Source organism: Oncorhynchus gorbuscha, linkage group LG06, assembly GCF_021184085.1.
Source record: "Oncorhynchus gorbuscha isolate QuinsamMale2020 ecotype Even-year linkage group LG06, OgorEven_v1.0, whole genome shotgun sequence".
Taxonomy (NCBI): Eukaryota; Metazoa; Chordata; class Actinopteri; order Salmoniformes; family Salmonidae; genus Oncorhynchus; species Oncorhynchus gorbuscha.
The window spans coordinates 71773268-71787704 of NC_060178.1; the positions used below are offsets into that span (position 1 = coordinate 71773268).

The window sequence follows — 14437 nt, forward strand, 5'->3', positions numbered from 1 at the left end:
ACACATTGGGCTCGAGTGAAACTAAATAACAGCTACTTAGCTCTAGGCTACTTGAAAATAATGACAATAGTAATAAATCCATTACAATCTATTCACAGGCTAACAAAGTCCATTAGCTTGGAGATAGAGAAAAGCTACTTGCAAGCATAGCTCTCCTGTCCAGTAAAACCAAACGCAGTTTGTATTGACACTCAAGCCAAAAAGCGAGAGGGTTAAACGCTAGCAGAACTCAATCCGCGAGAGCAACTCAATTATCAAAGAGAAATAAAAGACGGCAGTCCTTGTTGCGACAATCTATCCCCTTCTCCCGGACTCCAGCCTGCAACAAACACTTCACTCTTCCACCGCAGCCCCTCCCCCCAGCAGTCCTGCCTCTGCCGCACTCTTGCTCAGATGGGCTGCAATGTCGCTACAGCTCTTTGCTACATTTGATTCAAATACGGTCCCATTCGCTCACTGACTGTATAACATCAAACGTGAGTAGGATTTTTTTTAAAGCTAATGCAGTGGACTACTCAAGACTATAACGTCATAGCAAGCCAAGCCAAGCCAGCATGGACAATTCTCTTCTCCCTCTCCCAGTTTGCTCTCTCTCGCACGGCTCCCGCCTCAGCTACCCTGTAGCCTACAATATTCAACGGAATAGTGCTGCATTCTGCCACACAATTACGAAATGGCCTTATGCACCAATTCCCCGTGTAAAACCCATTCGACAGCAGCTCACCATAAACTACAGCCTAGCCTTTATGACTTACATTGAAAAACTGCCATGTCTGTCACCACTCTTATTAGATTCCCGTGTTGGTCTTAATATTCCAATTATCCGCAGAAGAGAATAACTTCCCCCAATAAATCCAGAGAGGGACGAATGAGGTAGAAAATAAATCCCATGCAGTCATGTGGTTGCAGCTGAAAAAAACTGTTTGGCTATCCTTCCAGCAAAGGACTACTACCCGAAAGCCTACTTATTGTAACTGATGCGGTTGTTGCTAGTGTAGGGGCGGACTGCACCTCTGCCGCTGCTCTTCCGTTTCGTGCTGCAAACAAAATTCAAACTATGCAGACTTTTCCCGGTAGAGTAAATCCCTGAGCGAAAAAGTAAAAGTGGGAGCCATTTAAGGTCGGAACAAGAGAGTTTGCTAATGCATCCATTCGGCTCAGTGAAAGCTCATCTCATTGGATTTGGAGATCAAGTCCATCCGTCCAGATAAAGCATCTCCGTCAATGTGCAGGCTGAATGGCACCAAAAACACAGCGGCAGAGGGATAGAGAGGTACTTATTTTAGGACGGGGATAAACTCAGTTTGGTGAGACTGGAGGGAGAAAAAGGCTTTGAAGAACAACCCACTGGAAACCCTCCTGGATTTGTTTTCCTGAGGAGGGGGTGGACGGTGGAAATCTGGCTGCATTCCAAATGGGTGGACCAAAACTGTTAATTGGTGCCTCTTTTTGCATCTCAAAGTAGCCAACACTTCCAAGTTATTACTCCTCTAAATTCACAAAGTTTTGTAGTTTGGGTGTTAGGGAGAATTAGGCAACAATTATGACTGGTGACCACTTTTAAACTCACATAGATTTATATCCTGTGGTTATACTAGGCTGAAAATAAGTATATATATAGATATATATACATACAGTCAAAGGTTTGGACACACCTCACTCAAGGGTTTTTCTTTATTTTTATTATTTTCTACATCGTAGAATAATAGTGAAGACATCAAAACTATGAAATAACACATATGGAATCATTTATAGTAACAAAAAAAAGTGTTAGACGAAATCAAAATATATTCTATATTTGAGATTCTTAAAAATAGCCCCCCTTTGCCTTGATGACAGCTTTGCACACTCTTGGTGTTATTAGTAAAAAAAAAATAAAGAAAAACCCTTGAATGACTAGGTGTGTCCAAACTTTTGACTGGTACTATATATATATATATATATATTGTTATTTTCTACCTTGGGCCTGTTCTGTGGACACTGATCCCAGAAGAATGCTGTGGGGACTTTAGACATGATCTCAGGAGTGGGTAATGGAATCAACGTGCCACTCTGATTACAATAGGACAGGAGTGACCTGTCATGGCCAATTAGATTGCCCCCCCAGATAAAGAGATTTGGAGAGATGTAAACTTTTTCTGTCCAGACTAAAGCATGCACTGTGGACTGACTGTCTAGGATTGTTGGTGTACATTTAAGTCATAATGTATGGCCAGATGTAACGCCATTGTTCAGTAAGACTTTTCAACATAGCTGCCTTGGTCGGTCTTACACTTAAGGCCATTTAGCAACGTAGTAAACGGTGAGGATAACCTGATCACTGAGAGCCGTAAACATTGCAGTGTGTGTTTATCAGCCCCAGTGTAGACATAGTAAGCACCACCTCTGATCAGTCGCCAGGTGAGTGTGTGGAACTTGTTGAGTCCAGCAGTATCATCTGACACAGAAACCCGACACCCCTCTCTACAGTTTCCTCTGCAACACTCCATGGAAAAACTCATCCATTTTACAGCGGAGTCCGTATATTGCTTCCCAAACACTTGGTGATAACTGAAATGGGCAGTTCTATGATATTAAGTTTTGTCTTACCAACTACCGATACATTGGTATTCATCCATCCACTCAGCATAAAAATGCAACTTTAGATCAGTTAACATGTAACACTTGATTTGTCCCACACACTTTACTAGTTCAGTTGTTGCATGTACAGTTTCTGTGTAGTTGCAAGTAATGTATAATAATGATTGTATTGTTACCAAATATATTGAAATACCATTTAACTACCATGCGTGGTATTTTGGCAACAAAGTTAAATGACCCATAACGAATGTGGGAGAAGACACAAGTTAATTCAGCTTTACAGAAGGAAGGCCTATCCTTTATAGCAAATTGCTCTAGAGCCCAAATACTTAGCTACATGCAGTGTAACCAGAATGACTGCAGATAGGTCACACCTAACATATCTAATAGCAAGCGAAAGAAAAGTCCAAAAGCTCACACACAAACTTAATTTGTGTCCAGTGTTACTTTCCCTGCTGATTTACACTTGGAGACAATGATTCAGCCCGTGACATCAACTGCGGATACATAGCTCAAACAAGATACTCAGAGAAAGCTGGATTTCAGTGAAAGTAAGCAGAGAGAAAGAGGTGTGTTCTGGCTATTATGTTCCAGATAGCCAGGCAAACCTCAAGCAACAGCAGCTAGTTAGTGAAGCAATGTATCAGCAATGTGGTGAGTTGGTTCGGTTTCCAACGGGTGAGGCGCAGGTGAAGGAATGGGTTTACGTGAAAAGAGTGAAACATACATAAAACTACTGCGTAGAAAAATGGTGCAAATACCTTCGTCAACATCTGAAATACAGTCCTCATTGAGAATTTCCGGCACATTAGCCTTAACTGTGTGATTTGAATACATACAGTAAATTGGAGGTTAATAAGACACGTCAAATGGCACACTTTCACAAATATGAGATGCATCCACACATGCTTTGAATACACAAGACACGGATCAACCCTAACTGGCGAGGATCCAAACACAATATTTCACTGTCAGCTCATGGGGGAAGGCACGGCTTAGGTTGTAAGGGACATTTTGAAACGGTCACATCATCACATATACACATATACCTTCATCTTCAGACATGTCCAGAAACTCGTTCATGGTCTCGGGGACGTTCATTTTGTGTTTTTCTGTCGTAGTCTGGTGATAAAAGAAGAAAGAGTAATGTAGATGAATGCTACTGTATCCAGTGACCTCTGCTTGGCCCTGGGTGTCACTATTAATAAATCCCTCCTGACACATGGACAGATCAGGTCTCAGGGGCTATTTGAGGAACACCAGGAGATTCAATCTGGCCCTTTCATACAGGTCACTATTAAACACGTGCGAGAGAATTTGTGGAATCACATGCAGTTACTCTTGTATACTGTTTCAGGGCCAAGTACTATTTGGAGATACACATTAGTAACTCATCCAGTGATTTCAAGGTTTGAGTTGTACAGTATTTTCAGACCTCGTGTTAGGACTCAGCCCAATTTCATCAGAGGAATGAACAAATGTTTATGAATTTATTCTGTACTTACAGATCACCACACACAGATGAACATATAAGGTTAGTGAACTCCAGGCACATGGTCAGATGACTGTAACAAATACTGTACACAGAGACAGACCACTAGTCTGGATTTTCATTTGTTTTACATACACCAGGAATGCAAATCGATATTTGCTTTGCATTACCATCACACATTAACACAGAGAGAGATCAGCACGTTACAGTACGCACTGCAAGGTGTCTCACGTGTGATAACTGGACTCGTGTTTAGGTACGCATAATGCGTCATCTGTACCTGCTACCAGTACAGCAAAGGAACACAACTCAAGTCTTCCACTGCTGCTGTGTCTACTTGCTCAATTACTGTCAGATAAAGGCCTGTGTTTATGCCAGGTGAGTAGACTCATCAATGAGTACAAGACACCAATTGAGATTTACAGTCAAATTGAGTGCCAGAAGCAATATTCACTGGACAAAGGCAAGCGATAACAATGGGGCTAGGCCCCACTGGTCCAAATGAAAACAGAGAGACAAACAAACTTACAGAAAGTTAAACATACAGACCAACCAAGACAAACGGACAAAGAGACAGACTTGGCGTCTTACCACAGAGGTCAGATTCTCATCAGTCAGCGGCATGAGAGTGTCCACCACTGAGATGTAACCAAGGCGACGGGCAATGGACAAGGCTGTGTTCCCGTTCTGTAAAGGAGAAGGAGGAGAAGAATTGGAGGTGTAAAAGATAGGAGGTTGTAATATGTGTGTGTTTTTACTTTGTTATTGTGGACACATTAGTGCTGTGTATGTGCATGTATGTACGGTATACAATGTATGTACAGTATACTATTGTACGTGTCCTTCTGCTCTATTTGTCTCTGTGCATCCCTGCTGACTGGGGCTTCTGTCAGAGAGCCGCTGAGACAGCAGGTTTTCCTATGGTGCCTCACTCACCACGGTCAGCTGATTGGCCGAGGCTCCGTGCTGCAGCAGCAGGTTGATGATGTGGGTGTGACCCTGCTGCGCCGCCTGGTGGAGGGGCGTGTAGCCGTTCTGCGGACAGAGAGAAAGGGAGGGATGGCGAGAGGGGTGATAGTGAGAGAAAGAATGAGATGGGAGAAAAATTGAGGGGAGTGAGGAAAGGGGAATGCAAAGAGAAAAACGAGAAGGAGAAAATATTAATACAAACAGTGGGGCAGCAAGGGACAGAGAGAGAGAGAGAGAGAGAGAGAGAGAGAGAGAGAGAGAGAGAGAGAGAGAGAGAGAGAGAGAGAGAGAGAGAGAGAGAGAGAGAGAGTGGGACCAAAACAAAGAGAGTGTTAGGGAGGTGAAATAACACACACACACAACCTGACAAAAGTAAATAAGCTCAAATGAACACCACATGGGAGAGATCTTCAGTTGTTTACCTTTGTTTTGCCATCAACTCTGGCCTGGTTCTGTATGAGGAAGTTTGCCATCTTGATGTTGCCATAGTGACAAGCCACATGCAGCGGAGTGTATCCCATCTGTTTTTACCCAAGGAAAAGGGACAGAGAGAGGGGGAACGACAGACGAAGGAAGGAAGGTGTGAGCTTGTTACTTCTCATCCTGTGACGGCACAGCCCTTGTGTGAATAGGACGTACCTAACATTAACTTTACCCAAGTGTGACACACAATTACTATTATCCATCAAGAACTTAATAACACTTCTCTATTAGAAACACCTGATAGAAAAGATGAATGGATGAACAGCCTTGGCTCTATACCTGTGTGCTGTCAGCACAAACACAGTGTGTAACCTTGTGCTGTGTAACCTTGAGCTGCTGCAGGCCTCTGTCTGTGTCCCTGCTATGGGGGGAGGTTGACAATGGGCAGGTCAACTGCATGAAGCAGGGGAGGTTACTGGTAGTGCCGCATGGACAGACAAACACCTGTCACTCAGGTGTCCAAATATACTTTATTAATGGCACACCTGAGAACACAGTGCTGCAGAAAGCTGTGTGTGTGTGTGTGGGCAGGTGATTATCTTTTATCACTTAATTAAGTAATGCACTAATCTAAACACATTAAGTAACCATCTATAACCCCTGGTCTATGATTGACAGTAGAGAGTTGAAATCAAGGGCATCTCTTTGTCTCACAGTCTTTCACTGTGATAGTCTGTACAGTCTGTTCCCTGTTGTTGCCGTAGAAACAGCATGACCCTCACCTTTGTCTCGGGGTTGATGTCCGCTCCCTGGTTGAGCAGGACTTCTGCCACGTTGACTTTGTCCTCCTGCGCTGCTAAGTGGAGGGGTGTGAGGCCGCTCTGAAAGAGACACGCATGCGGCCATAAACACACACACACGATTAGAATGCCTTTTCCATGGGGGGGGATCACAGCTTTATGAAAGCAAGGGCTCTTTATTCATCCACGTTTTTAAAAAGTAACAGGGATAGGACGTTAGCTAGCAAAGAGGTTGTTTTGAAAATACTTTTTAATCCTGCGCCTGCTCTTGAACTCAGTGAAGAGCATCAGTGAAAATGAGAGACTCAGCTGCAGTCTAATCCTGCCAACATGTACAAATTACCTCAACTAACCTGTATCCCCGCACATTGACTCGGTACCGGTACCCCCTGTATATAGCCTCGTTATTGTTATTTTATTGTGTAACTTTTATTTGTTTTACTTTAGTTTATTTAGTAAATATTTTCATAACTCTATATTCTTAAAACTGCAAGTTGGTTATGGGCTTGTAAGTAAGCATTTCACTGTAAGGTCTACTCCACCTGTTGTATTTGGCTCATGTGACAAAGAACATTTGATTTGATCCACTATGCTAATGATGACGCTGTACTGAGAGGTGTTAATCTGCCTTCAACTAATGCTCATTACGATGACACAGGCCCTCTCGGCTAATATTAGCGGGCTTAAAGCAACCCCAGAAAAGCCTGACCCTGGTATGTCTGTGTATGTGCCTTTGGTTACACGTGTCAACCCCGCTGGCTGAATGGATGGGGACAGTATATCCGGAGAGAGACATTATTCAGTAAAACAGAGTATGTTACAGTCCCTGGTGTCTGCCTGGAAGGAGATCCTCGTCCTGAGCTTGTCTACTTTATTGTCCAGGGACTGAACATTAGCGAGTAATATACTCGGAAGCGCTGGATGGTATGCACACCTCCTGACTAAAAGCCTACTCTGACTAAGAGCCTACTCTATGTTTCTCTTCTCAGGTAATGGCGACTTGGAGCAGCCCTCAGGATTAATATAATTGCCTCAGGAAGTTCAAACAAAGAATTCAATTCAGGGAATTAAAATTTCTGGTTGAAATCCTGGTGAGTGACTGCCAATATACAGTAATATAAAAAAAATACAGCTGTTGGTAATAATTCAAGAAAAGTTTTGAGCAAATATTGTAAAAAATATATACATCAAAGTTAGTTAGGAGCTAGAAACAGGGCGACCATGTTTGTCGGTGCCATCTTGTTGTGCATGTGTGTATCTGAACAGTAGCGTAAAGTATGAGTGTCTGTGTGTCCAAGGTACTGATGGGTCTTGAGGTCTATGAGTGTTGAAATGTAATTTCCACATAAGTTACCATCCTGTGAGGCCAGGTGAGAGTGTGTGTTTGTTGTGTGTGTGTGTGTGTGTGTTTATGTGAATGTAGTATAGTGTGCTGTATGTGTGCTTTGTATGTCTGTCTGTCTGTGTATACACAGTGTGTGTGTTACCTTGTTGCCCATGTTGACATTGGCGTTCTTGGAGAGGAGCAGAGAGACCAGATCCACACTGCCCTCCTGTGCAGCCAGGTGAACAGGACTGATGCCCTGGCGGGTCACAGCGTTTGTGTCCGCCCCGTATTCCAGTAGCGTGGTCCCTATGTCCATCTGGTTCTTCTTGGCAGCTATGTGGAGGGGTGTGTAGCCATTCTAAGAAGAAGAGACACAGGGGAAAGGTATTCAGCACTCTCTGAGTGTACTCTATTCCAGGGTACTTTTTAGCATCGGGACCCCTTTTGTGATAGCAAATTCATCAGGGACCCCCTCATAATATCAGAACACAACTCTTACTTTAGAGTGAGATGTAAATAGCATACAAGCATTTTACTATGACTTCTGCAGTGAATGACCGGAGAAATCAAGGCTCAGGCCCTGTCAGAGAATATTTTAAAGGCCCTCTTGCCATCAGAGAGAACACTTTGCCTTGGGGAATTTAACAGTTTTTAAGCTATTTTCTTGCAATTCTACACATTTTGCCATGGGGCAGATCGTGCCATTTGCAGTTCTTAAATTAAAATTACAGTGTATTTATTCCCCCTGCTCTATTCTACTCTCTTCTATTATTTTTCCAAATATTTATCTGCATGGGACCTCATTAGGGTTCTAAATAAAGAGATGATAACACACAGTACATTAAACATTCCATAATCTTAGCTAGGTGCAATATTTAATTTAAAGCCTTGTTTAGCCTAGGGATATCGTTAGTTTTATTGATTTCATTTAAATAGTATTGTCAGACAAATTTCAAGCACCAGGATGATGTTAACAGAAACAACATGTTTCACCCTCTTCTTCCTTCACTAGACACACACTACTAAATAACAATAGCGCCAGGCAGGCAGAAAGAGTATTTGGCTGGATGTTAAAGCCGGAACCATCCCAATATTTCCAAAGGGTTTCCCTGGAGAGGACAGTTAGAGGAGCTCCACTGTTGGTATGACATTACAGAGAGGCTTTAACACCATGGAAAGTCCAAGGAGTGCAGGGCGGTGGGGGGTGTAATGCAGACAGAGCTGAGACCATGGGTGAAGGCAGTAGGCAGATATGAAAAAGTGACACAAGCTCTTGACACCTACTTCAACTGTCATATACAGTGGGGCAAAAAAGTATTTAGTCAGCCACCAATTGTGCAAGTTCTCCCACTTAAAAAGATGGGAGAGGCCTGTCATTTTCATCATAGGTACACTTCAACTATGACAGACAAAATGAGAAAAATTATGGTGGAAAATAAGTATTTGGTCAATAACAAAAGTTTATCTCAATACTTTGTTATATACCCTTCGTTGACAATGACAGAGGTCAAATATTTTCTGTAAGTCTTCACAAGGTTTTCACACACTGTTGCTGGTATTTTGGCCCATTCCTCCATGCAGATCTCCTCGAGAGCAGTGATGTTTTGGGGCTGTTGCTGGGCAACATGGACTTTCAACTCCCTCCAAAGATTTTCTATGGGGTTGAGATCTGGAGACTGGCTAGGCCACTCCAGGACCTTGAAATGCTTCTTACGAAGCCACTACTTCGTTGCTCAGGCAGTGTGTTTGGAATCATTGTCATGCTGACAGACCCAGCCAAATTTCATCTTCAATGCCCTTGCTGATGGTAGGCTTTGTTACTTTGGTCCCAGCTCTCTGCAGGTCATTCACTAGGTCCCCCCGTGTGGTTCTGGGATTTTTGCTCAACGTTCTTGTGATCATTTTGACCCCACGGGGTGAGATCTTGCGTGGAGCCCCAGATCGAGGGAGATTATCAGTGGTCTTGTATGTCTTCCATTTCCTAATAATTGCTCCCACAGTTGATTTCTTCAAACCAAGCTGCTTACCTATTGCAGATTCAGTCTTCCCACCCTGCAAATAAATTCATTAAAAAATCCTACAATGTGATTTTCTGGATTTTTTTCCTAATTTTGTCTGTCATAGTTGAAGTGTACCTATGATGAAAATTACAGGCTTCTCTCATCTTTTTAAGTGGGAGAACTGGCACAATTGGTGGCTGACTAAATACTTTTTTGCCCCACTGTAATAAATAAGGTAACTCAGTGCAAGGCAGTGATATTAGTTCATACCATGATAACAAGCATATCATATCACAGTTGATGGCACAGTACGACTACATGTATTAAATCAGATTTGTTTTTTGTATTCTACGACTGTTTTGGGTCATTGGCAAATATTTCCAGACTGTATAATTTTACAGTTTTCCATCTCTCTGTCTGTCTATCTGTCTTTGTCTGTCTGTCTGTGTGTGTTTCTGTGACTGAAGCCAGAAGGGCAGGCAGCTGAGAAACACATCAACTGTTTTCTGTCTTGGGACTTATAACCCTTATAATCTCACCAAGCCAAACCTGAGCCTCCAAGAGAAGATTTAGTTCATTTCCAAAAGTGAGACACTGACTGAAGCTTGTTAACACAGATTTACAGTGCCTACTTTTTCCACATTTTGTTTTTGTGAGCCTGAATTTTGAATGATTTAAATTTAGATTTTGTGTCACTGATCTACACACAATACCCCGTAAGTGGAATTATTTTACAAATTGTTTACATTGTTTACAAATTAATCAAATATAAAAAACTGAAATGTCTTGAGTCAAAAAGAGTTCAACCATTTTGTTGTGGCAAACCTAATTTAGTTCAGGAGTAAAAATGTGCTTAACAAGTCACAAAATAAATTGCATGGACTCACTCCGTGGGTAATAATAGTGTTTACCCCATCTCTGTACCCCACATATGCAATTATTTGTATGGTCCCTCAGTCAAGCAGTGAATTTCAAGCACAGATTCAACCACAAAGACCAGGGAGACTTTTCCAATGGTTTGCAAAGAAGGGCACCTATTGGGTAGATGGGTAAAAAAGCAGACATTGAATATCCCTTTGAGCATGGTGCAGTTATGAATTGCACTTTGGATGGTGTATTATTACACCCAGTCACGACAAAGATACAGGGGCCCTTCTTAACTCAGTTGCCAGAGAGGAAGGAAATCGTTCAGGGATTTCACCATGAGGCCAATGGTGATTTTAATACAGTTACATAGTTTAATGGCTGTGATAGGACATAAGTGAGGATGATTCAACAACATTGTAGTTACTCCAAAATACACATAAATGACAGAGTGAAAAGGAGGAAGCCTGTACAGAAAACAAATATTCCAAATCATGCATCCTGTTTGCAATAAGGCACTAAAGTAATACTTCAAAAAATGTGGTAAAGAAATGAACTTTTTGTCCTGAATACAAAGCGTTATGTTTGGGGAAAATCCAACACAACACATCACGAAGTACCACTCTTCATATTTTCAAGCATAGTGGTGGCTGCATCATGTTATGGGTATGCTTATCCTTGGCAAGGGAGTTTTTTGGGGGGATAGAAGAAACGGAATAGAGCTAAGGACAAGCAAAATCTTAGAGGAAAACTTGGTTCAGTCTGCTTTCCAACAGACACTGGGAGACAAATTCACCTATTAACAGGACAATTACCTAAAACACAATGCCAAATATACACTGGAGTTGCTTACCAAGAATGTTACCAAGAATACCACTGAATGTTCCTGAGTGGCCTAGTTACCGTTTTGATTTAAATAGGCTTGAAAATCTATAGCAAGACTTGAAAATGGCTGTCTAGCAATGATCGACAACCAACTTGACAGAGCTTGAAGGATTTTTTAAAAGAATAATGTGCAAATATTGTATAATTCAAGTGTGCAAAGCTCTTAGAGACTTACCCAGAAAGACTCACAGCTGTAATCACTGCAAAAGGTCATTTTAACATGTATTGACACAGGGGGTTGAAAAAGTCAAGGGGTGTGAATAGAAAGAGAGAGAAATATTGTTTTACACGGCTTCCTTCATCCAAGACAATTTTATTGGATGTAAGTGGATAGCCTGAGCATAATTCCCAACACTACAGCAGGGCCTGTATGACCACAAGCCAACCAAAAGGTGACCCTAAATCACTGGACATGGTCCACTCTGGCACACGAAGAGCTTTGTCAAACTGTTATGCGGTTCAATAACAGCAGTAACTTAGTTACCATGCTTTTCTATGGGACCACACAGAAGGCTGTGACAGTCTTGACAAACAAGCAAAATGAAGCAGTCAACTTTGCACTCAATCCTATCACACAATAGCACGTTTACTAGCCTATATCATCCATGGTTGCTCTTTGAAAGATGGCACTGGAAGTTAAGTCACTCCTATCCTCTCCGGTTCACATCATCATTGTTTAATAAAACACATCAGTTTGTAGCATGATGTACATTTTACTACTAGATGATATACTAGATGATGTACTATTTCAGCTCCTAGATGTCTTTAAAGTTAAGCCAATCCAAAGATTACATCTAACTCTCAAAGACAATGTCAAAGACAAGACAGGTCAAGGACAAGAGACAACAAACCAACACTGTGGACCAAAAGGTCAAACATCTACATTATGCCTGCTTTACAGTATGTGGTGCATTTCACAACTCTTAATTCAAAACTCAAACACATCATCAAAAAGACAGTTGTTTCAAAACTCTTAGCACATTTTCAATTGACTAAGTCAAACCGACAAACTCAGTCACTTTTTCACCAAACTTAATCAGTGTTTCATCTTCAAATACATGTTCCACATTGCAATACAGGTTTATATCTTTACCTTTCAAGTCTTTGCCTTTCGCAATGCAATGTTTCATTACTTTTGATATGATTCTCTTCACTTTCATTAAAAATACAAGTTCCCATTACTTAATCCTACTGCTCTTAATTGATGATCACTTAAACCTTAGGTACAGTAATTACTATGATTTTACTTCAGTCACAAATCAAGTGGAAGTTTATTGGTCGAGTACACAAATTAGCTGATGTTACAGCAGGTGCAGCGAAATACTCCTACAATGCAGTAATACAATATCAATACCAATATGCAAACAATCCAGAAAGTCCAAAACAAGAAAGAAATGCATCCCCTATACAGTAAACATCTATCCAAAATTAGGTTGCACTAGAATTCAGTACTGTAATAACGTAATATATTCCAAAGTGTCAACAGTCAACACATTTTGGTATGTGACCCAAGTGGGACCACTACAATACACAAGTAGAATACAATATACGATTACACTATAGCTGGAAGAGGTATGATTGCCTTCCCCACGAGTGTACCACCCTCCTTCAGGCCATAGATGAAGCAGGCAATGATTTCAATCGAGACATACACTACCGTTCAAAAGTTTGGCGGCACTGTAACGCTCGTCATCGTAAGGAAGAGTGGACCAAAGCGCAGCTTGGAAAGTTTTCATGATCTTTATTGTCAAGAATCACTCAAACAAAAATAACGAATACAAAAACGAAAGCGAACAGTTCAGTCAGGCACAGATACTAAACGGAAAACAACACCCCACAAAACCCAAACGGAAAATGACAATTTATATATGATCCCCAATCAAAGACAATGATAGACAGCTGCCCCTGATTGGGAACCACACTAGGCAAAAACAACAAAGAAATAGAAAACATAGATTCTCCCACCCGAGTCACACCCTGACCTAACCAAACATAGAGAATAAATAAGGATCTCTAGGGTCAGGGCGAGACAGTACACCCCCCCCCCCCCCCCTATAGGGGAGGGTCCCGGTGGGCATCTACTCTCGGTGGGGGCTCCAGTGCGGGATGCAGACTCCGCCCCGCTTTAGGCTCCCCCGCACTGCGGGGATCGTCGCCGGGACTGCAGATTGCCACCATAGGCTCGGACTGCAGACCGCCGCCGGAGGCTCTGGACTGCAGACCGCCGCCGGAGGCTCTGGACTGCAGACCGCCGCCGGAGGCTCTGGACTGCAGACCGCCGCCGGAGGCTCTGGACTGCAGACCGCCGCCGGAGGCTCTGGACTGCAGACCGTCGCCGGAGACTCTGGACTGCGGACCGTCGCTGGGGACTCCGGACCGCCGCTGGAGACTCCAGACTGGGAACCCTCGCTGAAGGCTCTGGACTTGGAATCCTCGCTGAAGGCTCAGTGCCATGGATCATCACTGGAGGCTCCGGGACATGGATCATCACTGGAGGCTTCATGCCATGGATCATCACTGGAGGTTTCGTGCCATGGATCATCACTGGAGGCTTCGGGCCATGGATCATCACTGGAGGCTTCGTGCCATGGATTATCACTAGAGGCTCCGGGCCATGGATTATCACTGGAGGCTTCGGACCATGGATCATCACTGGAGGCTTCGTACGTGGAGCGGAACAGGTCTCACCGGACTGAGGAGACGTACTGGAAGCCTGGTGCAGGGAGCTGCCACAACACATCCTGGCTGGATACCCACTCCAGCTCGGTGAGTGTGGAGAGCTGGCACGGGACGCACTGAGCTATGAAGGCACACTGGAGGCATAGTGTGTAGAGCTGGCGCAGGATATGCTGGGCTGTGAAGGCGCACTGGAGGTCTGGAGCGCAGAGCTGGCACAACGCGTCTTGGCTGAATCCCCGACTGTAGCATGGCAAGTGCGATGAGCTGGAACAGGCCGCACTGGGCTGTGCTGGCGAACTGGGGATACCGTGCATAGAGCCGGCGCAGGATATCCTGGACCGAAGAGACGCACCGGAGGCCAGGAGCGCTGAACCGGCACAATCCGTCCTGGCTGAATGCCCACTCTAGCACGGCAACT

The 14437-nt window shown here is 43.2% G+C and overlaps 1 protein-coding gene across 34 annotated transcripts in view; it reads right to left on the reverse strand.

Annotated features, from left to right (window-relative positions):
* Positions 1-14437, reverse strand: part of LOC124038294 (ankyrin-3-like) — a 147658-nt gene that overhangs the window by 58451 nt on the left and 74770 nt on the right. For 24 of the 34 annotated variants that reach the window (XM_046353991.1, XM_046353976.1, XM_046353998.1 and 21 more), the window contains 7 exons: positions 7752-7949; positions 6247-6345; positions 5464-5562; positions 5009-5107; positions 4664-4759; positions 3630-3702; positions 3342-3398 (listed from right to left, as the gene is read on the reverse strand). In XM_046353991.1, the coding sequence (XP_046209947.1) occupies positions 3342-3398; positions 3630-3702; positions 4664-4759; positions 5009-5107; positions 5464-5562; positions 6247-6345; positions 7752-7949 (721 nt within the window). Of the gene's footprint in view, positions 1-142; positions 574-755; positions 1434-3341; positions 3399-3629; positions 3703-4663; positions 4760-5008; positions 5108-5463; positions 5563-6246; positions 6346-7751; positions 7950-14437 lie in introns of those variants that run through there. The other 10 variants (XM_046353986.1, XM_046353994.1, XM_046353979.1 and 7 more) reach the window with 5 other exon arrangements.